Source organism: Varanus komodoensis, unplaced genomic scaffold (assembly GCF_004798865.1).
Source record: "Varanus komodoensis strain SLA01 unplaced genomic scaffold, ASM479886v1 scaffold55, whole genome shotgun sequence".
Lineage (NCBI taxonomy): Eukaryota > Metazoa > Chordata > Lepidosauria > Squamata > Varanidae > Varanus > Varanus komodoensis.
In genome coordinates this window covers 1,370,669-1,394,737 of record NW_025336157.1, presented here as the reverse complement: position 1 = coordinate 1,394,737, position 24,069 = coordinate 1,370,669, and the positions used below count along the sequence as shown (strand labels likewise).

Genomic DNA, 24,069 nt, shown 5'->3' with positions numbered 1-24,069 from the left:
ATAAAATGAAGAAGGCCAAGTCTTGCAAAAGGGAAAAAGGCAGGATGGAAACGTCATAATTAAAACAATTAATGAATACTTAAACCAATGCATTAACATAACAAGATCACTGCTAGGGTGGGGGAACCAGCCTAGATCTGTTCCCCCTTTTCTTCTCGTTCCCCCGTCCCACACAAGTAACCTACCAAATGTCGCAAGCGAGACTGGCTTTTAACCACATGCACCTTTTCCTGGCAGGTTGGCGTGGAAACCGGTTTTGTATGGAAAGAGGCCACGCGTTCCCCAGTTCTGACCCGAAAGCTACTCTGGGGAGACTGGCTTGGGTCCCCAGATAAGATCTGCACACCTAACGGAGGAGCCGAATCCCAGCTACGCCCGGGCCAGGGTGCGAGAGCAGACTTGCCCAAGTTTCGTTGGCTAAGACCTGAGTAACAGTTCACGAAACCGTTTACCTTGCCCCCCCGCCCCCACAAGAGGAGCATGAGCAGGTACCAGGGAAAGCGCTTCTTCCAGACAGGTTGCTTAAGGCTTCTGGCATGGCCTGGGCCCAAGACCAGGCATTCGGCACGGGTTCAGAGGCACGTTCCCTGGATTCTTTGAGGGGGGCCCTTCAGTGCATTTTCCCGCAGCCCCAAAGCCAACACCCTTGGCCCTCCCTTCCTCCCTGCTCTTATTTCACCCCTGTGGTGGAAAAATGTTGACTGGAAGCCCCTCGGGGCAGAGACTGCATTCTTGCTTGGGGAAAATGACAAGGTTTGTTTCCTGTGTTCTAGTTCAAGGTGTTTTACCTTGTAAGGCCCTGCAGCATGGGCAGGAAAACCTGCACCACTCCAGACGTTGCTGGCTGGACTACCTATCCAATCATCCCTGACCATTAGCCCTGCTGGCTGGGGCTAATGGAAGCTGAATCCCATTAGCAGGGCCACAGCTTCCTTTCTGTTGTCCTGTATCATCTGAGCCACAGAGATTGCCTCCAGAGAAGTAATCATCTAATTTGCGGGGCCTTTTTCGAGAAGGCCCCGCTATTCCAAAACACGTCCTCCCAGGAAGTCTGGACATGCTTTCCCTCCTCTCCTTTGAAAGACCAGTGAAGTGACATTGGTCACTTTTATTTTGCTTTTAATTGATGTAGATTGCAATTTTTTAAATTGATTTGAAATCATTTTGGGTCACTCCACCACTCAACGAGCACTCATTGCAATACAAATAAACATGATCAAAAGAAGAAAATGCGTACGTTACTGGAAGCCAAACAGCTTTTTGTGCAATGAAAACAAGAAATAATTAAATCTGGATCAAATTTTAAAAGGGTAAGACTGAGAGGAGAATTATGGAAGCCGCCTTGAGTTTCCTTGACAGAAAAAAGGGTGAGATATAATTATAATTATAATAGTGCTAAAGTGGATTATATTAAGCGCCAAGAAGAATATTAATTAAGGATGCAATCTTATGCAAGTTTAGACAGGAAAAAGGCCTACAACTCCCAGCCTGCCACAACTGGCCATCTTGGCTGGGCTATGCCAGAACTCGGTGTGGGTGTTTGGTCTAAACACGTATAGGTACGCTAAATATCTGTATTCAGTAATACTTAAGTGCCTGTCTCGGAGCATGTGCAAAGTGCGCGTGTCCTTTTCCTGAGCCTTTTTCTAGGCACACATAGGGGCCCTAAATATTCATAAGCACCCTTCTCATTTATTTCATCTTTAGTACTTCGTGGTTTTATTAACTTTCTCTTTTGCTTAATACTTTACAGCACGAATACACATAAGTAATCACACTTCTACGCTGGCCTTGGAGCATGTGCAAAGGGCAGACATCCCTTTGCTGTATATTCGCCCAAGCATACACCGGCGCCCGAAATGTTCGTCTTGAGAGGTAATTTAATCGCAACCCCGGAGCACGGTCGAAGTTGCAATCTTGAGTTCCTGCACGGGCGGGGATCGATTAAAGAGGAGAGCCTCCGGGGCCATGGCTCCGGGCAGTCCTGCGCCCCGGGATCTCTCTTTTTTTTGGGGGGGGGGCTTTCGCCGCCCACGCGCCCCCCGAAGCCGCCGCCGCTACCTGCGCCCAGGTGCACCGCGGCAGCGCCGCTCGCTCGCCCCCTGGCGGCGGCCGGCGGCATCGCCGCGAAGGGAAGTCGGAAGCGCCGCCGCGCCCGGGCCGCAGCCGCCGCCGCCGCCGGGGAGGGGCGGGCGCCGAGGTACGTGCTCCGCCGCGGGAGAGAGGGAGGCCCGGCACTTGTGGGGCGAGGCTGCACGCGGGGGGGGGGGGTGCGTGGCTCCTTCGCCTTCTCCGCCGCCCCAGAGCGCCCCCCCCCAGACGCCCCGTGTGCGCCCTCGCCGCGCTTGCACAAGCCCCGATCCCGCCCCGGAGGACCCCCCGCCGCCCCAGTCTGCGCCTCCCAGGTGTTCGGCGCCGCCAGCACCCCCCCCCCCGAGCACGCACGAGCCAGGGGCGAGGATTGTGGGAACTGTAGTCCCCCACACGTAGGGAGTACCTAAATATTTAGAGGGTGGGTGCCTCTAGGCTGCAGGGCCCCACACGCTCGCCGCCAGCGCCTCCGTAGGAGTGGCTCGCGTGTGTGGGCGCCCCAGGTACGAAACACCTGGGATTTCGTGTGCCCCCAGAAGCAGAGGACTGCCTGGTGGGTGGGTTCCTTCCTCGGAGGGAGACCCCAGCCCCTCTGCACACCGGAGAACCCGAAATCGCACAAGGAGCACAACTTCAAGGGGGTATCATTGCTCCATGTTAGGTAGTCGTGGGACCCTTGGGGACGGCCAAAATTTTAAGTTTATCCCACGTGATCTGGGCTTGCACTAATGTTATGCTAAAGCTTATTGATAGCTAGTATCTGAAATGCTAAATGTTTAGACTTAAATGTTTGTTTTGTGATGGTCTAATGGAGATACACAAATAGACAATATCTGAGTGGATCATCCCATGTGGAATGCAGCTACAAAGAATAATCCCAGTTTCGTTTTGCTTTGCTTTGTTTTCAATATATGTTTCTTTCTAAAAAAAAATTACTAAGTTTTAAAATAATATTTTAGGAGACAATCTTGTGTGTGTTTAGACAGAGAAAAGGGCCTGGCAGCCTTTCCATTGTCTTCAAACAAGCGTAGGCTTGCTCCTTTAGTAATCTAAATGTTTTTAAAATATTTCTGCCTGATGTTTTGAAGGTCAAGTTGAACCTATTTTGAGCTGCCATATTTTAGAAATATTTGGGCTACTGTAATTTCGAAATGTTGCCATACATTTTGAGGACTCTGGGAAAGAAAAAGAAAGGCAGCAAAATCCATTTAGAGCATGAGGACTGTAGTGTCCAAATTAAATTCAGGTCGGGAGATCTTTGGCAACAGGTGTTACCTGTTTTGGGCCTCTCTGGGCCTCATGACTATGGGGTGAATGAAGTAGGCCAAGATGAAAATAACTTCAAACCACCAGAGCAAGGATTGCTACAGAAGTGGGAAGGTGGAAACTCAGAAACAGCATTTTTATTTATTATATCGATATCCCCCTTTCTTCCTTTTGAAAGAATTCTAGGCAGCTTACATAATTCTCCTCCTCTCAGTCTTACCCTCTCAACAACAGCCCTGTAAGGTAGGCTAGGCTGGGCCGAGAGTGTGACTGGCCCAGAGTCACCCAGTTGGCCCCATGGTTGAGTGGGGACCAAGACCCAGGCCGCCTGAGTCCCAGCCTTAACCGCTGCACCACACCGGCACACGTTTTCCCTCTTCTGTCTGTTTCCCAGCGGTCACCATGGGGTCGAGGAGCAGAGAGAGCTGGGCCGGCACCCTCGCCTCCTTCCGTGCGTGTCCCAGGGCTTTCCTCTTATCCCACGGAGCCGGGGACGTCTTTGCAGCTGAGCTGCTGCAGGAACTACGCAGCGAGAAGCTGGGAGAGCAGATCAAGGTAGGGCCCTCCGGTCCATCCGGAACAAGAGCCTGGGATGGTCCGCAGGGGCTGGAGAGGGGTGGGCCCGGAACAAAGCGCCAGCTGGCCTTCTTCAGACTGTTGGCCCTCCGGGAGAGATGGGGTGCTGGGAGCTTGTTCTTAATCCACTGAAGTCGTTCTCAGAGGAGACTTGCAGAGCGGTTTCCGTAGAAGCCTCCTCCTGGAGCACGATATGGGTCAGTAGGCCCTCTACGGAAGCTAAATTGCCTCGGGGCACAATCCTTCACCTGGTCAGGAAGCGAAAACGCTCCGGGAATCATGGGATTCAAGGGATTCCCAGCCAGCCGGGGCTTTTGTAGCAGTTGTATGACTTTCCCCCCGCTAAACGTGCCCGGGATTGCATTTTGTTTATGCAGAACTCCATAGAAAATTCTGCACCCCCACGGCTTCCCCTGTTTGTTTATTTGTTCAAGAAATGCCTGCTTTTGGTGCCAAAGCTTTCCCAAAGCGTAAGAATGTAAGAAAGGCCCTGCCGGATCAGACCGAAGGCCCATTGGTTCAAAGCGGGCTTCGAAAGGTTGCCAGTCTCGGCATCGGGCGGCGTACAAAGCGAGGAGGGTGCTGGGGGGAGAAGAGATTCTTGGGGGGGTCGCTGCAGATCCATTCACGAGCAGATGCGGCACCGTCGAGAGGACAGCCGTGCCCGGTTGGAGTGTCTGGCCAGCCACGCACGGGCAGAAGAGGGGGGCCCCATAAGGTCTCCGGGGCGTCGCCTGCCCACTTCCGGCGGCTCCTCCCTGACAAGGCCTCGCTCGCTTCTTCGCAGGTCTCCGTGCTGTCACTGTTCCTGGAATACCCCACCCAGCTGTGCCCAGATGCCAAGGCCGGGCAAGAAGCTGCGTCGGCCTTCCTGTCCCTCTTCGCCCACCTGGGTCCCCTCCCCAGGCACGCCCCCTTGCGCTGCCATCTCCTCTTCGCCGCGGGGACGGTGCTGGTGGCCACGGACGCCTTCGGTGAGGACTGCCAGGCCGCCGGCGAGTACCTCTCCCAGCTGCTGCTCCTGGCTTCCGACCTCAACGACCGCCAAGGGGGCCCCGCGGAGCGGCCCGTCCGGGCGGCCGCCTGCGAGTGCCTGCGGGAGCTGGAGAGCTGCTACCCCGGCCTGCTCTCTCAGCGCCTGGAGGTGCTGCGCTCGCTGCAGCGGCAGGAGCTCTCGCCCGCCCACCAGGGCTACACGCTGCTGTACAGCCTGGCCCTCCGCCACGCCGTCCTGCTGCTGGCCCGGGGCGGCCAGGGCAGCCTCGGGCAGGTCCTGGCGGGCAGCGGCGGGCTGAAGTGGGAGGCCACCCGGGAGTGGGCCGGCGTCTCGGCCGCAGCCGTCGACCAGCTGGCCCTGCTGCCCTCGCCCGGCGACCTCAAGGAGCTGAAGGCGGTGGTTTCGGCCCTGCTGGAGAGCTCCTACCTGCTCTCGCCGGCCGCCCAGAGCCACGTGCTGGGGCAGCTGGCCCAGGTGGTCGGCGTGGTGCGCACCCAGTCGCCCGCCATCTTCAAGGCCCAGCTGGTGCGCCTCTTCGGCGCGGCCGACGCCTGCCTGCAGCACAGCATCCTGCAGCTCAAGGCCCTCTTCACCGACAGCCTGTTCACCGCCGAGGACGAGGCGTTCCTGCTGCGCCGCCTGGTGGGGCTGGCCCAGCACCCAGCGCTGCCCGCCCCAGTCAGCCTCTTCCACCTGGACTGCCTCCTGCACTTCCCCGAGAACCGGCCGCTGGGCTCGGGGGCCGACGAGGGGCTGCCGGTCCTGCTCACGCCACGCACCGCGTCGGGGCTGTTCCCGGGCCTCTTCCAGGACCAGGGCACCGTCTTGGCCCGGCTGAACCTGATGTGCCTGGTGTGTGTGGAGAGCGAGGGCCCTGCGGCCGAGCAGGGGGCGAGCTACCTCCTGGAGCACGTGCTGGCCCTCGGGGGGCTCGTGGCCAGGGGAGGGGGGCCGGAGGCCACCCGGCTTTTCTTCCAGGCGCTCTACCTTTTCGCCCGGTACTTCGGCTCCCGGGCGCAGCCCATGGAGGAACTGAGCCAGTGCTTGCTGGACCTCTATCGCCGGAACTGTGTCCTGGCCCCGTACGTGATCAACCTGCTGGACGAGGTGCGGGGCACCCTGGAAGAGGCTGGCTGGGCCTGCTCGCTCGCCCGCTCCTTGCAGAAGCTCGTGGCGAGCGTCCCCTTGCGCGAGGAGCACCTCCCTTGGCACCTGAAGCTCCTGGCCCGGCTGGCGAAGGAGAAGGACCTCCCGCAAGGAGGCACCCTGGGCTTCCTGAGCCACCTGGTCGCCTCCGGTCGGCTTGGGGACTGGCGCTCGGGGCAGCTCCTGCTCAGTGTGTGCCGCAACCTCATGCAGCTGCGCCCGCTGCCTGCCCCGGCCCGGCTGGCCGACCTCCTGCAGGCAGTCTCCCTCAGCCACGCGGACGTGGACGTCCAGGACCGGGCTCGCTTCTACTACACCCTGCTGGCCAGCCTGTCCGACGAGAAGCTGAGCGCCATCCTGGCTGCGGAGGGCCCCGTTAAGGCTCGGACGCTCTCCGCGTCGATCGTGGCCGACAGCGAGAGCTTCGTCGCCGCGCTGACGGTGCACCCGGCCGAGCGCGCGCCCCTGAGGCTGCAGCGGGTGGAGGCCGGTGGCAGCGAGCCGGCCGCCTGCCCCCCCTCCCAGGAGGTCGAGGACCACTGCCACTGGCTCTTGGAGACCCGCTCCCCCTCGCGGCTCAGCCTGAGGTACCAGCTGGTCCACACCGGCCCCCCCACGCACCCCCACGCCCTCCTGCTGTGCGTGGTGCTCCGCTTCACGTGCTCCGACCGGCACTACGAGCCCGTGCCGGAGGTGTGCGTGCCCTGCCTCTCGGCACACCACCCCCCACAGGCGCTGACGCTGACGCTGGAGCCCTGCTGCCCGTACCCGACACGGGTGGACGTTTCCGCCCTGTACACCACCCAGGAGGGACTCACCCACTACAGCCAGCTGGAGCCCGTGGAGGTTGCCTTCCCTGACCTCTTCATGCCCCTCGCAGTGCCTGCCTGGCCCCCGGAGAAGCACTGCTGCCTGTTCGAGGCACTCTGGGACCGCCTCTGCCCAGACAGCCGTGAAACGTGTGCCGAGAGCTTGGCCATCTGGCCGGTGCCGCTGCCGGCACTGGGGGCCCTGGTGCGCGATCACTTCGCCAGGTACATTGTGGCCGAGCAGGCCAACTCCTACAAGATCGGGGTGGCCCTGCCTCCCCGGTACCACATTCTGCTCAGGGTGCAGAGCGTGGAGGACGCGGCCCGGGTGTCCATCCGTACGGACAACTGGAAGCTGTTGCCTTCCCTCAACTGCTACTTGCAGAGCCTGGTGAAGCCGAGGTGAAGGTGGAAAGAGGAAGCGAGGAGGCCGCTGGGCCCGCCGTGGCTCACGCTTTACTCTCTGTCAGTTCCTTCATCACAGTGAAATAAACCCTAATGATGCAGAGCAGGATTTCTTGAGAAGCGAGTCAGGTAGTGGAAGGAGAGGTTTGGGGAAGGGGTCTTCAGTCCAGCGTTGTGGAAAAGATCGCGATTTGTGTGTAGGAAGGGGGAAAACTGAAGATGGACGCTGTGGGAAAAGGGTATAAGACGAATACGCAGGAAGGTCATCCTGAAGCTCTAAGAAAGGACTTCCTCGGTCGGCACATGGATAACTATGGAATTTGCTAGCCCGAGATGCAGATACAGCCACCAGTGTAAACGCCTTTCAAAGGGCACTTCGTCTTGATGCTATATTAATATTTATATCCCACTCTTAATCCTCCCACACAGCCCAAGGTGCCTGGCCTAATAATCCTCTGTTTTATTATCACAACCACCCTGTAAGGTAGGTTAGGGCACGAGTCAGCGACTGGGCCGAAGGCATCCAAAGAGCTTTATGGCCGAGTGAGGCCTCACACCACCTGGCAATCTACTGTCAATTGCGGCCTTTTTCCTGCAAGGAGCTCAAAGCAGTTTACAACACCCCTCTATCCATTTATCCTCACAACAACCTCGTGTTAGGCAATGTCTGTGACTAAGCTGCCTTCACCCAGTCGGCCTCACAGCCAAGTGGGCACTCAAAGTGCATCTCCAGTCTCGGTTCCACACTCTTACTTGCCGCAAACTGGCAGACAAAGATGGTTCAAGAGAAGTTGGAGGCATGTGCCCCCCTTCAAGAATCCCAGGCAGGTCGCTTGTTTTGGGGGTCGGGCCAGCCGGCATCAGGGCGCCTCCGACCGCGGGATGCGATCCAACATGCCTAGTCACAGGCAAGACTCGCAAGTCCACTTTCAAAAAGCCCAAGCAAGTGGCCCGTTTTCCTAATAACAGGATTAGCCAGCAGTGAATTGAGGGGGTGGTTGGTTTACTCCTCTCTGCTTTGAAAACAAATGCAGACCAGCGTGCCTCTGGGCATGGGCAAGGTGAGCTGCTGCCCTGCCGCTTCTGAGCCGCATGTTTTCCCGTGTTGGCCCACGAACAGCTGGAGAGGGGGCCTTCCTCTCACGAAAAGCGTGCGCGCAGGGAGCTGCAACGCCGGTTTTTGGGGAGCGCTCCGGCCGAGCGCGGGAGGGGCGGCTTTTTTGGGGGGGTGCGAAACGCAAGGCGCCTCCGAGGCACCGTCGGAGCAAGAGCGAAAGCGGGCGGCGCAAGGCGGGCGGAGGCGGGGGCAGAGGCGGAGGAGGCGGAGCTGCACCCGGCGCGACCCGGGAGTGGATGCCTGGCCGGGGCGGAGACAACGCGGCGAGGCGCGGGCGCGGAGCGGGGCGGCGGGCGCACGGGCTCCCCATGGCCGGCGAGGACCGGGGCGCGGTGAGGCTGGTGCTGCCCTCCCCGCCGGGGGCGCCCCGCGAGCGGCCCCACCTGCTCCCCTGCGCGGTGCACCACGACGGCGCGGCCGCGGTGCGCCGCTACTTCGCGCCGGCCATTCGCCCTGCAGACGCGCCCGGAGGTGCGCACCGGCCTTCCCGGGGGGGGGGGGGGGGGGAAGCGCGACCCCGCGGGGGTCGTGGGGGGGAGTGCGACCCCGCGGGGGCCGTGGGGCAGGGGCGTGCGCGGAGGCTGCTCCCCCGAGCCCGCTTTCCCTGCGCGTCCCCTCCGCCAGGCGCACGCTAGGATTGCGCCCCGGGTTGCGGGCGGGAGGGGGAGCGCACGGGTGGGGGCGCTGTCCGCTAGGGGGCGGGCCGGTGAGTCCTGCTGCGGATGATGGGCGCTGGAGCCTAGGGGTGGATGCAATGCACAAATGCCTTGTGTTCCAACTGCATTTAAGCTGCTCTAGGAACCATTTTTGGCAGAGAAGTGGGTTTAAAAATACTTCGAGCGGGGGACCCTTCGCTCTTCCGCACATCGGTCTTTTTGCTATTTTTTTAAATTGAAACAATGCTAAGAAATTAAATATAAATCAGGAGAGGAGGGACCCTGGCTGGTCCCATGATGAAAAGCAGGCAGAAGTCGGCTTTGAGCAAACATTTGAGAGTCCCTAAATTCTGCCCTGCTGCTTCCCCCTTCAGCAGAGTTATCCGTGTCCTTCCGTGGGCGAAGTCTAAAGGGGAAGGAAGTCCAGCTGCCCGAGGGATATGTGGGGCTGGTACTAAAAGAGGATGCCTCCGCTCTCTCGCCATTGGAGGTGAGTTCCCTGGCCAGGTGGGGGGTGAGGCCTGACCCCCAAATGCCCCTGACTGCCCCCTCTCTCCCCATTCCGCTGCAGGAACGGCAGGTGCGGGTGAAGTCAAGCTTTGACGCAGTGACGGTGTGGAATTTGGAACGAGCCCCTGACAGCATGGATGAGATACTCATGGCTTTCGACTGGCCTAAGATTGCTGAGGGGGTGAGTATCCGCGTCCGGAAACTTCCCAGGTGGCGAAGTCACGCTCTTCCTACCAGCTGAGATGCCCGCTTTTTAGTGGAGGGAAAGGAGCTGCACGGAAGCTGGGAAACTGTCAAAGCACCAGTGGCTTAGGCACCCCGGAAAGACAGGCTGGAACCCCAAGAGAGCTGGATCTGGCCCATAGGTCTTCCGATTCCTAGCCATGACTAAGGAGTGGCTATGCTGTAGCCACTCCTTGGCTGGGAAAGGCCCCGTTCTGAAAGCACGAAGTCCCAAAGACTAGCCATTGGCGACAGTAAAAAAGCAGTTTCTAGAGGGGCAACCCTGTTAAGTCTGTGGCAGAAAAAATAACGAACAGGTTTCCGTTGAACCTCAAGACAAACCTTTTGGCTGCATGGCCAGCTTTGTAGTAAAACCCATTACTAAAAGGGTGGTCTGGGCAAAGACTAGAGCGCCGATCTTTAGGGCCTGCTGCCATTCTTGATTTTCTGCTCCAGCGTCTCCAAATGCCCCCGCCCATGTGTGCAATGGTCACTTAAAAATCTAGGTTGCCATGTGATGCATTTAAGCTATTGGGGTTCTTTTGCTTCTTTATGGCCTTAATCAGCGGAAGGGAAAGTCTTTTGTGGAACACAGAAGACTACAGGGCAAAGCTGAGCACGTGCAGAGATTTTTCAATAAGGACTAGAAGCTTGGCATCAAAGGGAGGACTGTTTACATTAAGTCCTGCTTTACTCTCTTATTTTTCTTGCCCCAGCTTCTAGCTATGCACAGTTTAACTGTTTGGCTCTTTTGCTCTGCCCAGAAACACATTTCTCCATGATATGGAGGTTCATCCAGGCAAACTATTTTCCGTACATGAGCGAGCATCCTATAAGGAGAAATGTAAGAGTTTAGCGAGGTGGAGAAACTTTCAGCTCCAAGGGCAAATTCCTTTTGCAAAAAGCTGTCAGGGACAGGCAAGGCCAAAATTAAAGCACCTTGTAGCTGAACTACTGGCAACCGTGCCCCAGAAAAAGCATTTCAGCCTTTTGGAACATAGGAAAACTGCCCCGAAGGCGGAATAATTGGTGGCTTGCAGAAAAGGTGATGCTAAGAGGAGCTGGTTTGACCACCTGGGGAGCTTCAAAAGGCTAAATTAAGCCTCAGACCTAAGATTCCCCAACCCGTATGACCCAGGCACAGTTTTCGTCTTGCTTCTTTGTAGATCCATGCCCCTGTGACCGACGAACAGTGACCAGCAGAGACGCATGCAACACACCAAAAAGCACACAGCTGTACAAGAGGCAGTGCTTGGGCCGAACAGCTGGATTTCTGTGTGCGGCAGCTGCCAGCGACCACGGGCTGCGTGGTGGCGCTGCAGTGGCACATCTGGAAGGCCCCAGGCTGAAGCCAGCTGTGCGACTGGACCCCAGAACTTGGCCCTCTATACAATGCACCCTTTTTCCCTTGTTTTTTCCGTAATGACATTTCTGTGGCTTTATCTTGCAGAGGCTTTGGATGTGCTGGAGCTGGTTGAAGGCATGGGAGACCTTGATCAAAAGTGTGAGGTTTTACTGGGTTCCTGTTTATAACAACACACTTAAGACAATGTCAAAACTCAGCTGTGTCGTGCTGTCCTACCCCCCCCCCCGCCACAAAACAGCTAGAATGGGGGGACTGCCTGAGATTTAAGAAACCTTCACCTGATAGCAAAAGAATAGCTGTAACAAGCTTTCAGTTTGTACTGTGAAATCTCCGTTCTTTGGAAGCATGCCACGTTGCGTTTCATTTTTTACAATGCAAAAGAAAAGGAAAAAACCTAAGTAGGTTTAGGTCACACCTGGGCAGACTCTGCAGACATTTCCCCTCCTTTTGGTTACATTTCCTAGGCCGATTCTGTTTTGTGAAAAACCAAATAAAAATACACAGAAAGGACAATGTGCACAGGAATCTGGTTAAAAAAAACTTCATTAATTTATTCTGATCACAGAAATCGGCTGGTTGTGGATTTTTTTCCTTCGGAGCCTGCACGGAGGGGTGCCCCGGTGCACGAAGATCCGTCGTTTGGCCGGGCGGCTGAGAGAAGGCCTTGCTGTTCGCCACCACGAAATAATGCACCCCGCTCCGAGTAAGGGAAGCGGACGGGCTTCGCCACAACGGACGCTTCCACACAGTCGGACGTACTGGGAGCCTTCGGGAGGGCAGCTGCCTCGTGAGCAGCGAGCGGCTTGGAAGTTCACCGCAGGAAGCTCAGTTGCAGCCCATCTGCGTTTCTGGCCCGGGCACGGCTGCCGGAACGAAGCGCGCTTTGAAGGCTGGGCTGCGGCTGTGAGCGTTTCTTCATCACGGTGCGGTGAGGAAGCCCCACCCTCGTTGCTCCAAGCTCCGACGTGTGTGTGCGTGTGTGTGTGTGTTTGTTGGTGGCAGTAGCAGCGTGTTTGTTTCAACAGGGAATATCCAAAAGGGGAGGGCAGGTGGAGCAGCAGCTTCTGTACACCATGGCTCACCACAGATACCTGCTTAAGTCTCGTATACAAGCAGCCAGGCAGTCCAGGGTGTGGGCGCCCCGAAATCCCCGACAGGTGTGCCGTGCCAACGGCACTTGCTACGGAGGGCTGGCCGAAAAGGTCTCTCGGGGGGTATGGCGGGAAGGCCTGCCTGATCCCCAGTCATGGGGGTGGGCCTACGCAAGCCCACCCCCCAGTCAAAGAGACGGACTCTCACCACTTCCCCCTTTTGCTCCAGTCCTTTGGGGTAAAGTGCAGACACTTGGAGTCGATACGCAGAATTCGTTTCAGCATAGCCCGCTCGTGTCCGTCTACGATGTCCTCGGACAGAGTCAAGATGTACTGACCCTAAAAAGGAAACGGTTCAAAGAGAAAACAATATTCTAGTCCTCATGGCAGAAGTCATTGCCCTCTCTGAATCCTACTGTGCTTACCATGTTTATGATTCAATGCAGTGCTGAAGGCAAAGTGCCCACAATCCACTTTTCCTTTCAAAACTAATCTACCAGTTTTCTAATCCTCTCGGTGGTTCAAGCAACTCTTGACAGGGAAAGCACAATGAACGGAGTGTTGATTGCCACCTCCTCAGCTTTGAATGTCAGGATTATTATGTTTTTAAAATGCTTGAAAATATCTCATGCTTCTAGCAGGGGATGGAGTCAGAAACTTGAGCGAGACCGTTGTTCTCATAACTACAGATTGAGAAGACGGAGGCTCTTGAGATAAGCCCAGGACCTGCGCTCGGGATCAGATTTGGGTCTCCTGTTGGTGGTTCAGATCCAGCAGTTCCACCCATAATCTTGAAGTCCAGGCAAGCTCCTAATTGTGCAACCTCCCCCATCTGCCCAATTTTAATTTGTTAACAAGCAGGAGCAGCTCTGCAGGATCCTGCCTACCACTTGCTCTCTGGACTATTAAAAACATGGTTTGCACAGAAAGTGCAAAGCAGGGGACAGAAAGCTTCTTGGCACAAAACTATTTATGCCTTCAGGTGCTTGTCCCTCTGCTGAGCTCCAGCTGGCTGGGGCCTGCTGGGAGCTCCCCTTTCTCCTATGGAAAGGTGCGTAGCATTGTACCCTAAGCCACCCATGGGCCTCCAGACAGAATACTTTGCCCAGCAGTCAAGTTCGGGTACCTTGTAGTAGTTGATGAGGTTGAGGTACTGTAGCGTGGAGATGACATCCTCCTTCTTGATGCTTGTAATCTCGCTGATCTCACTGGAAGGGGACGGCGGGGAGGGAAGTGGGGAGCGTGACCAGGGAGAAGGCAGTGCCAGAGAGAGAAGCCATCGCTGGCATCCCAGCTTGCACTGGACACGGGAGAGGAGGACCCAGCAAGCTTCGGAGGCGTACTGGCAAGCTGCACCCACCCTTCCCGCAGCTCGGGCCAGGGTGGGTGGCACACAAGCCCCCACGCTGAACGCCACGGGAACTAACGCCATGTGCCACGTGGCCACGAACAGCCACTTGTCCTCCACCTACATTTGACCCTTTGCGGGCAAGATCACAGCAACCGGCGAGGGAAGGACGTTTCACGATGCACGCGAGACTGCCCTGCGGGTCCCCATATGGTCGCCCACCCAATTTGGAAGCAACCAAGCAGTAATTAGAGAGCCCCTTTTCAGGGATGTTTGGTTCTGAAGTCCTGCGCTGAGCAGGGGGTTGCTCCAGACGGCCCTCCGGGCCCCTTCGGACTCACCCAGGATTCGACACCCCCCACAGAACATTTTACTTAGCCCTCACTTGATGGTGATCTGCGGGCGCTCCCCGGTCTCCGATTTGAGGTTCATGAGGATCTCGAGAATGGTCTGGGACCAGTAGCTGCGATAGGAGAGGAGCCCCAGGTCTGAGAGCGGCTTTTCTGGCGTGCCCGTCTTCCCTTCTACCTTGGAGAGCTCGTAGCCTCGAGAAGGAAGACGAGAGGCGCCACGTCAGTGGGGCTGCTGGGGAGCCCCCCAAGACGCCACCCACCCCTTCTCGAACCCAGCACGCTGAAATCGGGGCCAGGAGCCCTCATGGATCATTCTTGCAAGCAGCCACACAGCACATAGTTATGAGGAAAGGAAAAATACTTGACAGAAAGCGGTGGCGCTTGGTGGGAGATGGGAATCGTTCGGGTTACCAGAAGCGTCTTCACAGTCTGGCATTTAGGCTTGTGCTTAGTCACCAAGGGCGAGCCAGTGATTCCAAGCAGGTGAACCAAAGATGCAGGGGGAAACCTGGTTAGAGTCAGGCTAGGGAAAGCAGCAAGAGGTTCCACTTACTGAACTCGATCAGCAACTTGCCATAGCCACGTCTTTGATAAGGGGGCAGGGTAAGAATACAAGCAACGTTGTAGTCCTCTGTGGATTCCTTTTCCTGCAGGGAGGGGCAAACCAAGCCATGCGTTAACTTCACAGTTAGAACTGCTGCTCTCTCCCAAATCAACCTTCCACCCAAAGCATGTGCACTGAAAGGCGGACTCCCATCCCCATCCAAGGGCTGGATTCCGAACGTTGTCCAGACCCAAAGAGGACCAAGAGGAGGGAGCAAAGATGTCGAACCCTAACCCCCTCCACCACACCCCAAAACTCCGGCAGAGGCCTCCAAACCTCACCTTGGAGAAGTACCCAACGATGTGGAAACCTTTGCTGTCGTACTCGGTCATGACATAGAAGAGAAACGGGTCCGTGTCGTAGTACAGTGTCTTGTGGTCCAGGAAACACTTTGCCAGCAGGCAGAGGTTCTGTGAGTAGCTCTGTGGAAGGGGGCGAGGGGGCGGGGAAGAGAGACACGGGGACGGTGAGCACAGCCCAGGATCCACCTCTGGCAGCAAGAGGCTTGGTGGGGAGTATTTGCAGCTCTGAAGACAAGACAAATCCTGCCCAGTTCTGTGCAGCAGCCCCAGGCCTAAAAAGCAGGTGCAAAACCTACATCTTAACCGGCTTCCTTCCTCCCTGAGTTCTGGGAGGGATTGGGGTGGGATGGGGGCTGCTCAGAGCTGCCACCCCCAGGGGGTTGAGTGCTGCTTGAGGTCTCTTAAAAACAAAAACAAGGAAATGGAAGTGGGAGGGGAAGAAGGTATCTGGTAGGTTTCACTTCCCTACACTCCCCCTTCCAATACTCTAGTATTAAGGAAAGACAGTCTGGCAATCTAAGGACCCCCCCAAAAAACCCCCCCCCACACACACACACATACAAACCCACTGCAATTTGGGCAGGACAAAATGGAGCCCCTCCTCCCCGTTCCAGCTTCAGGTCAGAGGGAAACCCACCAAATTATGGGAGGGGAAAAATGGGAGGAACGGCTGCGCTTTTTGCTGAAAGAATGGCGTGGAAGATGAAGAACTGAAAGGGCCAGCTTCTCGACCCGTTTCCCTCCCGGCGTCCATTCCTGCCGCACAACAGTCTGCTCGGGGTGGAGGCTGGGTGCTCGAGCTGCGAGGTTCCAGCTCGTACAACCAGCGAGCCAACCTGCCCCTTCCAGCCGTCTCCCCTCACCCTGCTCAGAACTCATTGGAATGCACTGCACGTCATCCAGCGAGAGAGCTAAGGATGCTTCCGGCCAAGGCCTGGAGAGTGGCAGCCCGCTAGGCAGCCCCAGGCGAAAGGGGCTGCCGGCTGGCACGTGGCTGTGCGAGTCGCCGCTGGGACTCGGTGCCCAGCGGTTGCCGTGGCTTCCCCCTCCTCGTGCCAGCAGCCTAACACAGTCCCACGGAGTGTCCTGGAAGGCCCAGTCCAGCTCCGGGCCAGCGGCTGTTCTTGCCTTGTTCTTCCGCCCATCGATCTCAAAGAAGGAGATGGTCCCTTTGCGGTAGATCTCGTTCCCGGGAGGATGCCTCAAATCGCACTTCGTCTGCGGGCAAGGAGAATAACAGGTTGCGTTCCCGGCACTGCCTCAAAAAGAGGCATGCGTGGTTTTTCCTTCTTTTGCCCTGTTTGTACATAGGTTTTACGTGGTACTTGACAGATGTTCGTACTGTCGACCACACAGAGATCTCAGGGTGTTGAGTAGCGTACAAGTCGTAGCAATAAGAACGGTTAACATGAATATTCACAGCAGCACAGAAAAGTGGGTTAAAGTGGCTGGAGAGGTTCCCTGTGGTGCATGACTTGGCTTGCTTCCTTGAGCGACCTATTCTGGAAGCGTCTTCTTGTAATGACCCTGCTTTAGAAAGATCCTGTCTTTGAGTCACACATGTGGGATAAGATGAGGCTTCGCCCACCTAAACAACCAGCTCAAGAGAGGAGGGAGGAAGGAGGGATGGACACCCCCCCCAGAAAAGGATAAAGGATCTTATCCACACAACAACCCTGTGAGGTAGGCTAGGCTGAGCGTCTGGGACTGGCCCAAAGTCACCCAAGTTGGCTCCATGGTCGAGCGGGGACTAGAAACCCGCCGCCTGAGTCCCCGTCCCAGGCTCTCAACTGCTGCACCACACTAAAAAGGCCTTTGGCGACTCATTTGTTCACTGCTGTGGATTTCTTTCCTCGATGTTGTAGCACGTTATGAAGTGAAGTGGCTTTTTGCACTGGTGCATTTCAGACCCTCTGCAGCACCCTGCCGGCTCAGACCAGGCACCCCTCCGTCCTGCACTCAGTTCATGCAGCGGCTGACCAGCCACCCACAGGGAGCCCACCAGTGGCATGCAAATTCAGTGCCCCCCCCACCCACGCACCCCCGAAACAGGCATACTGCCTTCAGTCCTGGAGACAGCAGAGGAACATGAGGACTAGCGGCCCCAGATTGCCCAGTCCTCCGGGAATTTGCCCAAGCCCCTTTTAAAACCACGCAAACCGGTGGGCATCCTGCCTTGTGAAAATCGATGGCACAGCCGAACTTTGTGCTGTGTGAAGGGCGCCTTCCTTTTTGCTGCATCTCGGCATCTCAGCTTCCTGGATCTAGTGCTATACGAGCAGGAGAGAGTGTCTCCCTCGCCGCTCTCCCCACACTGCACAGCATTTTGTGCACCTCTGTCAAGTTTCCCTTCGTTGACCTTTTCCCTAAGCCAAGCGGCTTTTCATTTCCTGATTTCTATTTTCTGTTTCTTACTGCTGTTTTTAATTCGCTACTTTTCACTCCCCGGAGAAAAGTATGATTTTTTAAAAGCCCAACTCACTCACTCTCAACCGATAGGAAAACCATTAAACCGCTAAAAAGATCTTTCCACAAAGATCAGTGCTAAAGAAAGGGGTGTTAAAAACAGCAACTGGCCAGGAGGCTGTTCCACCAAGTTCCTTCTTGGTCAGCCAAGCTTCGACCAAACGCCCAGAAGAGCGTGATATAGAAAGTCTGGCAAAATTCAGGCGTTGCCCCGCAAGGCTTCCAAAGGCACAATCTAGCAGAAGAAAGGCGCGGCCTTGTGCGGCCCCCCGGGAAGTTGCCGGAGGTCGTACCTACCAGGTGCCGCTGCAGACATTTGAGGCTCTTGACGTACTTAAGGCAAAACTCGCAAAGGTAGAGGACAGGCAGAGTCGTGAGCTCCTGCGGGTACGGCGAGAAATACCAAGGCTTCAGGCGGTGCCGCCCGAGCTCGATGCACTCGATGTTTTTCATGCGCGTGATGATGTCGTCGTGGCTCCGGTCCGAAACCAGGCTGCCGGTCATGCGGGGGGCCGAGGGGATGCCGTCCGAGCTGTCTTGGGAGTCCTGCTCGCGAGAACCGGGGGGAGGGGGCTGTCCTGGATGACTGGGGAAGAGGCCCAGCCTTACCTCCAGACGGGTGCCCCCAGAGCACAGGTGGGGGGCACCAGCCTGAGCCCCAGCGCTCACCTCGTCCGTGCCCAGGCAGTTGGACTTCCTCTTCCGACCGGGCTGGGCGGCCACCGCTCGGCGGGCAGAGCCATTCTGCAAGAGAGCAGACCAGGAGGAGTCAGGCCTTCATCCTCCCCGTGCAGACACTTCGACCTCGCCTTTTCCTCGCATGTGCGATGCTCGAGGCGGCTTGCCCAGTCTTTCTCTGTGTTATCCTCCCAACAACCCTGCGAGGCAGGCTCGGCTGAGACCCAGCGTCTCCCAGGGAGCTGCACGGCAAGAAGGGAGGACCCTCCCGCACCCGACGCGTGGACCAGGCAAGGCTGCAACGGAGCTGGATGGGGAGGGCCCCCGTTCCACCCAGCAGGGGCCTGGCACAAGCCTCCCATGCCGTCCTTGACCAGCTTGGGGGAACTGAGGCCACGAGCGCAGCTGGCTCTCTGCAGGAAAGGCATTCCGGAAGACCCTCTGGAGTGAGGGAAGGCGCACCCCACAGAGATGCCCAAGAAACAAAGCCATCTCCCCAGTTGAGCCGCCAGCCTGCCTGACCTGAGCAGGAAACCCCCCTCCCTTTGCCCGACCCAGCTGCGGGCAATACGCAGCGCCTTGGATGTTGGTGGACTGCAATTCCCACCAGCCACAGCCAGCAGTGAGGAATGCGAGGCTGGGGTTCAGACCCCTCCTGGGACAGAAGGGCAGCCCGCACAGGGCACACGCCGCGCCTTACCTGCGGGAACACCAGGGCCTGCGTGGTCTCGGTCGGAGTAGGGATGGGGGTTGCCGGGGAGACCACCTCTACCTTCCGCTTCTGCAAGAGACCAAGATGAACTGGTCCTTTTCGGGCTCCCTGGCCACGTCCTTGCTCCCGCCTGCCTCCCCCACATTCCAGCCCCGCTCACAGGACAGGACGAACCCCTGGCCTTCGATCCTCCAGTGCAAAGAGGGGGGCGGCTGGAGGCACGGTGGCGTGGGGCCATGCTGCGGGCTGGCCATGCAGGGGCCCCTCGCCTGCCGCCGAAGCACGAGCAGGCCGTGGGGGCAGGGGCGTGGGCGGGGTTTCCCTGCGCAAAGAAAAAGCACGGCGCCCGCCCGCCCCCTCCCGTGGGAATGGAGGCCGCCGCTACACAGCACCCGCGCCCCGAGCGCCGGATGGGGCCTGCATTTCTGTGCCGGGCTGCCCTGGAGGAAACCCTCCTTCTGCGAGGGAAGGTCTGACTGCGGCTTTCATCTCTGGGTGGGAGGCTATTTAAACAGGGGCGGGATGGCACTTCCTAAGGCGGGACAAGAATGCAGACAAGAACGAAGCGGGGCTGCTAAATGCGGGAGCCCCTCCCTCGTTGGCCGGCAAGACCACCGGAGAAAGAATCTCAAGCGATGCACGGGAAGGCCCTGCAGAGCATTTATGGCTTCAGCTAGTTTCCGGCCTGCCTCATGGCATGGCGCTCACCTCGGGAGGCCCCGGCTTCCGCGATTTGGCGAAGGAGCTTGTGCAGAAGTTCAGCTCCATTCCCCAAATGCTTCTCATGAAGAATTCTTGGCACACCAGGACCTACAGATCCCAGAATTCCTCGCGAGAGGCAGCGGAGGTTACAGAGGGTTCAAAGCCAGGTTAAATGGCTAGCGCTTTCCACTCAGCCAGCCAGCAGTGATCCCTCTTCGGCTGCCTTTGGAGGGATTCCATGCTCGTTCGCGGCCCTCCGATTCTGAACCACACGGACGAGCGTCGTTCCAGCTGCGTGCTGGGAACGCCAGCCTACCATGGAGAACAAAACGCTTCCTGCACTTGTGCAAAGCACGCTCTGCTCACAGCGAGGCTTTGGCTGGTCTTTCTGCTTGGTGCGTGCTGCCAGGGCCCTGGCGCTGCGCTCATCCGACTTGTGCAGGGGAAGCGGGTGCCCTCGAGGGGAAGGCCGTGTGGCCCTGGGACTCTCCCCGGAGGCCTCCCTTTGCTGGCCCAGACCTAGCCCGGCCCCGCCCAGCTGGTGCGGCCTCAAGAGCATGTGCCGGCTGGGTAGACAAGACACAAAAGGAGCGAGCCGGGGCGGCCGAGCGCCGGTTCGTACCGTCGAGCGATGGTTTGGCTGGACGCAGGAGCTGGAGGAGAGGGGCTGGTCGGGCGAGCTGGGGACGGCCTCCCTCTCCTTAGGTAGGTTAAAACGGAGTGTTATCTGCACCGGGATGGGCAGAGTTTTACCGCTGGATGGAGGTGCAGCTGGCTGCAGAGACAGATCCAAGGTCTTCCTCTGAGTAGGGAGGAAGACGGGCGTTACCAACACGTGGGGAATGGGTGCGCAGGGGCCACCGTCCCCACACGCGACGGGGCTGGGCGGCAGAAGCACAGGGCGTGAGGGGCTGCCGAGGAAACGTCGGCGCTCGCAAAGGCCCCGTCCTTGCAACACAGAAGTCTCGGTCCGGTATCGCCTGGAGGGTGGGAGACTGGCCCCAAGGCGGGCAACGCCACTCGCCTCCCTGGGTCCATCCTCACAGCCGCCACTGGACGGCATCCTGCCAGAGGTGCCCGCCCTCCCCCAGGCCCACAGTTGCCCCTACCACGTCACGTTCCGGAGAGCTGGGCCGTGATCCGGGCAGCCCATTCTTGGTGGGGGTCTTGGCCTCCTTTTTGGGGAACTGGATCTTCTTCAAGTCCAGCCGGTCGTGGGTCACCCATTCGTCCAGGCGCTTGTTAACTGCATGGTCAAGGCAAGGCATAATTTTTCCCCCACACGCCTCTTTATGGCGTGTGGTGAAAACGCTGGGAAACCGTTCCAAGCCCTGCTCTGAAGACCACAGAAATCTACCAGGGCCTCCTGCCACCACACCCTCTTGCACTGCGCATGGGGAAGGACAACCGTCTATGCCCAGCCATCCTGTTTTCTTAAAGAGATGCAGGCGCACCTCAAAGAAACAAAAGGTTCCACGTGGGCCAGGACAGCACCCATTCTGCCTGACCTTGGTTATTTTTACTTATTAGGGTAATATTTCCTATAACACACTCAGAGTAGCTTGCATCATTCTCCTCCTGCTCTCGATCTTATCTCCACAACAGCAACCCTGTGAGGTAGGTTGGGCTGAGAGTCTGTGGCTGGCCCAAAGTCACTCGGTTCCATGGCCGACTGGGGCGTGAACCCAGATCACCTGAATCCCAGCCCCACGTGCTTAACCGCTACACCGCACTGGCTCTCTCAGTGGCGATCAGAATGCTGACAGCTCCCAAATTCAGGAGGGGGACAGCTACCTGCATTTGCCAAAACTAGGAGGGCAATTTGCCATGGTGAGAGCATTTAGGGGTGCCTAACCAGAATGCAGGTTGCCACTGAAGCTGCCTGCAGAAAATACCTGCAAACTCCAGGTAGAACTGGCAAAAAATCCTGCCAGAAACTTCCGAGTGCTACTGTCGGTCCACACAGGCAATACCTGGCTAGTTGGACCAGGGTTCTGATGCGGCAGCTCGCTATGTCCCACAGTGAGCTGGACACACATACTGCAGGCAATGCCCTCCAGGACAACCTACCCCACCACTCAGCAGAAGCACCCAGCTTTACCTGTTGTCACTTTCCTTCCTGTACTAATCCCCTGCTCTTAAAGCCCCACCTGGGAAAAGCATTTTCCATTTCGGAATTTCCCCCTCCCCTGTAATGGTGGCTTTATTGACGCCTGTACTCACAGTCAATGTAGTGAACATAGAAAAGCTTTCGGCCACTGATGTCCTTGACACTGAGGATTTCAGCCAGCGCTGTTGAAAGGAATTCAGGACATGTACTCAGAGGTAACCTCTCTAACCAGGCTTTCTGCCTCTAAAGTTTAGATTAAACACATCTTCAAATTTTATTTTATTTAACTGAGAAAATGACATTCTGCAAGGTGCTGCCCTCCAATCCGGTCTTAAAGGAAAGAAGTTTTGAAACTACAAGCCCGATCCTCCCTTTCAGTCTGGTTACTTTTCATTCCGTCTCGCCCGATTGCCTTCTGGGAGACAAATGTTCCGTGACTGGCCATTCCCTCCACATGACAACTGTTTGGGAAGGGGGCAAGGCACCACCCCCAACAATCATTTTGTCAGGCTATCCACAACACTCCAAAACATTCAAACATGCTAACCGACAGAGAATGCTTGATGAGCTTCTGTCCTGTGCATCTGCACCTTTTAAATAATTCTTCTAGGCTGAGTCTTTCAGATAAAAAATTGGTATGTTTATTTCCAGGATACTACAAGTTTTGCTATCACAGTTGAGATGGCACTTGATGACATGATTTTAATTGTTTTCAGACTGGCTGATTATAAGCCACCCAAATAACTGATAAGTACTCATAAATCAAGAACTTCATCCAACCCTAACCCTAACCACAGTAAGGGGGCTGCTCCCACTGCTATGCCTCTTTTATCATCCGGGTCCTCGTCCATTTTAACTGCTGTTTTAATTGGGGTTATATAGAAGATGTGATGTTGTGCTTTTGTTTTTTCTCTTATTGTAAGAGCACCCAGGAATAGAAAAGCTTTAAATGAGTGAATGAATGAATGGTCCTGCCAACCCTCCAGTGTAGACCTTCGCCGCAGACCGCCACCTGTCTGCCGGACTCCACCCCCTCCATAAGCTCCGCCCACCACCTTTTGCCCCAGGCCCCACTGATGAGCGGAATCCTCCACCTGCGTGAGAGCCGCCCAACCTCGAACACAAACACGTCTAGCCCCGCCCCTCCACCACAAGCCCCGCCCCTCACTCACGCCACTCGTCCTCGTTTTCCTGGTTACGGCGCAACACGGGGAGGCGACACCCCTCGGTCACTTCTTCCTGTAAAGGGGAGAGATTAGGAAAGGGGGCACCCGCCAAAGGGGCCCCGTCCGTCGCTCCCCCCCACTTCCTCATCTACCCACTCACCACCTCCGCCATCTTGGGCTCTCGCCGTTAGCCGGGGCCTTCTCTTCCGGCAACTAACGAAGGCACTTCCGGCGGCCGCCGAACGCCCATTTCCGGTTTCCTGAAGCCTGTCCTATCACGTGACGAGGGAAGGCGCCGGGACAAACCATAGAGTCTACGGGATAGAGCTGCCACACTTGGCAAGCTTAACGAGAGGGCGGAGGCCGGCGTCACGTGGCACCGCGAGTTATTGGCACGTGATCTGACCTTGTTACCCGGATGTGCGCCTCACCTGCTGTCTGTCTGGGCTAATAAGATAATACCGGATTAGTGTTTATAGTTTACATCCAGAGGAGAGTAAGCTGCTTTCTGACACCAGGAGTAGGCAGCCCATTACCTTTGTCCCTCCCGCCCACGACCATGGCCGCAGGTTAGCTTAACCTCCCTCACCTGAGGCGTCCCAGGTGTGTCGGTTACAATTCCCGGCATGCAAGAGGCTGCCCAGGCTTGCTCTCCCGGGGTGGGTTTCGCTGCTGCTCCTCTTTTATCGTGTTAGTGTATTATTAGTATTAAGTGTTGTCGTGTAGACCCTCTGAAAACTAAATTTTTGCAGTGGGATAGAAAGATAATGCATCCAGTTTATGTATTTTTATTTATTTATTCATTTGAAACATTTCTAGGCCGCCCCATTGGCAAAAAGCCTCGGGCGAAAGTATCCCCGCTTTCCGCCCACGAGGAAATCTGCCCCGTTGTATCAGCAGCACAAAAGAATTGGGCATGTTTCAGTTACCTCAACTGACAATATGAAAGTTAAATCTATCGGGTCTTCCCGGTCTCATTAGTCGTTCTCGCCCTTTTGAACTGGCCATTGTTTTGTTTTGTTTTGTTTTGTTTTGTTTTGAAAGAAGCGAAATGGCCAAAAAAAGCGACTGGGTGCCGGAAGCGCTCCGTGGCGCCTTCTTGCATGGTGGGCGCTGCGCTGAGCCGCACGTAGCGCAGAGGGGAAGCCGGCGCCCCCCGCAGTCCGGGCCGAACCCGCGGCTTGGGAGGCGCCGCTGCCCCGACGGTGCCCGCGCGGCGGGGGGCGGCCGCGAACCGCGCCCCGGGGCGCTTCCGCTTTCGGCGGCGGCGGCCCGGCCGATCTGCATAGGGGGCGGGCGGGCGGCGAGGCCGGAGCGTCACGCGGGGCGGGGCGCCGCCTTCGGCTCGGCGCGGCGCGGCGCAGCGGACGCTCCTC

At 57.1% G+C, this 24,069-nt stretch overlaps 4 protein-coding genes across 7 annotated transcripts in view; 3 read left to right on the top strand and 1 right to left on the bottom strand.

Annotated features, from left to right (window-relative positions):
* Positions 1-3,731: 3,731 nt before the first annotated feature.
* On the top strand, positions 3,732-7,393 carry AP5B1 (adaptor related protein complex 5 subunit beta 1). The gene is made up of 2 exons (XM_044448715.1): positions 3,732-3,912; positions 4,721-7,393. Exons 1-2 carry the CDS (start codon positions 3,760-3,762, stop codon positions 7,289-7,291), a joined length of 2,724 nt encoding a protein of 907 aa, XP_044304650.1. The 5' UTR covers positions 3,732-3,759; the 3' UTR covers positions 7,292-7,393.
* Positions 7,394-8,715: 1,322 nt separating this feature from the next.
* RNASEH2C (ribonuclease H2 subunit C) lies at positions 8,716-11,674 on the top strand. Its single transcript, XM_044448369.1, has 4 exons — positions 8,716-8,878; positions 9,438-9,553; positions 9,635-9,754; positions 11,246-11,674. Exons 1-4 carry the CDS (start codon positions 8,716-8,718, stop codon positions 11,426-11,428), a joined length of 582 nt encoding a protein of 193 aa, XP_044304304.1. The 3' UTR covers positions 11,429-11,674.
* Positions 11,675-11,686: 12 nt separating this feature from the next.
* Positions 11,687-22,926, bottom strand: KAT5 (lysine acetyltransferase 5). Of its 4 annotated transcripts, none has more exons than XM_044448716.1 (14): positions 22,854-22,926; positions 22,700-22,766; positions 21,641-21,709; positions 20,527-20,663; positions 20,040-20,219; positions 18,704-18,784; positions 17,995-18,069; positions 17,623-17,871; positions 15,988-16,077; positions 14,839-14,979; positions 14,507-14,600; positions 13,986-14,145; positions 13,379-13,460; positions 11,687-12,591 (listed from the first exon to the last, which is right to left on the bottom strand). In XM_044448716.1, the coding sequence occupies exons 1-14, from the start codon at positions 22,863-22,865 to the stop codon at positions 12,457-12,459; spliced, it is 1,572 nt and encodes a 523-aa protein (XP_044304651.1). In that variant the 5' UTR covers positions 22,866-22,926; the 3' UTR covers positions 11,687-12,456. The 4 variants fall into 4 exon arrangements, with proteins under 4 accessions (XP_044304651.1, XP_044304653.1, XP_044304652.1 ...); XM_044448718.1 differs by having other exon boundaries at positions 20,040-20,192; XM_044448717.1 differs by having other exon boundaries at positions 22,857-22,880.
* A 250-nt stretch (positions 22,927-23,176) lies between these two features.
* RELA (RELA proto-oncogene, NF-kB subunit) overlaps positions 23,177-24,069 on the top strand; it is a 28,930-nt gene continuing 28,037 nt past the window's right edge. Inside the window, exon 1 of the mRNA XM_044448520.1 lies at positions 23,177-23,262. Within this exon, the coding sequence (XP_044304455.1) occupies positions 23,253-23,262 (10 nt within the window). The 5' untranslated portion in view covers positions 23,177-23,252. The remainder of the gene's footprint in view (positions 23,263-24,069) is intronic.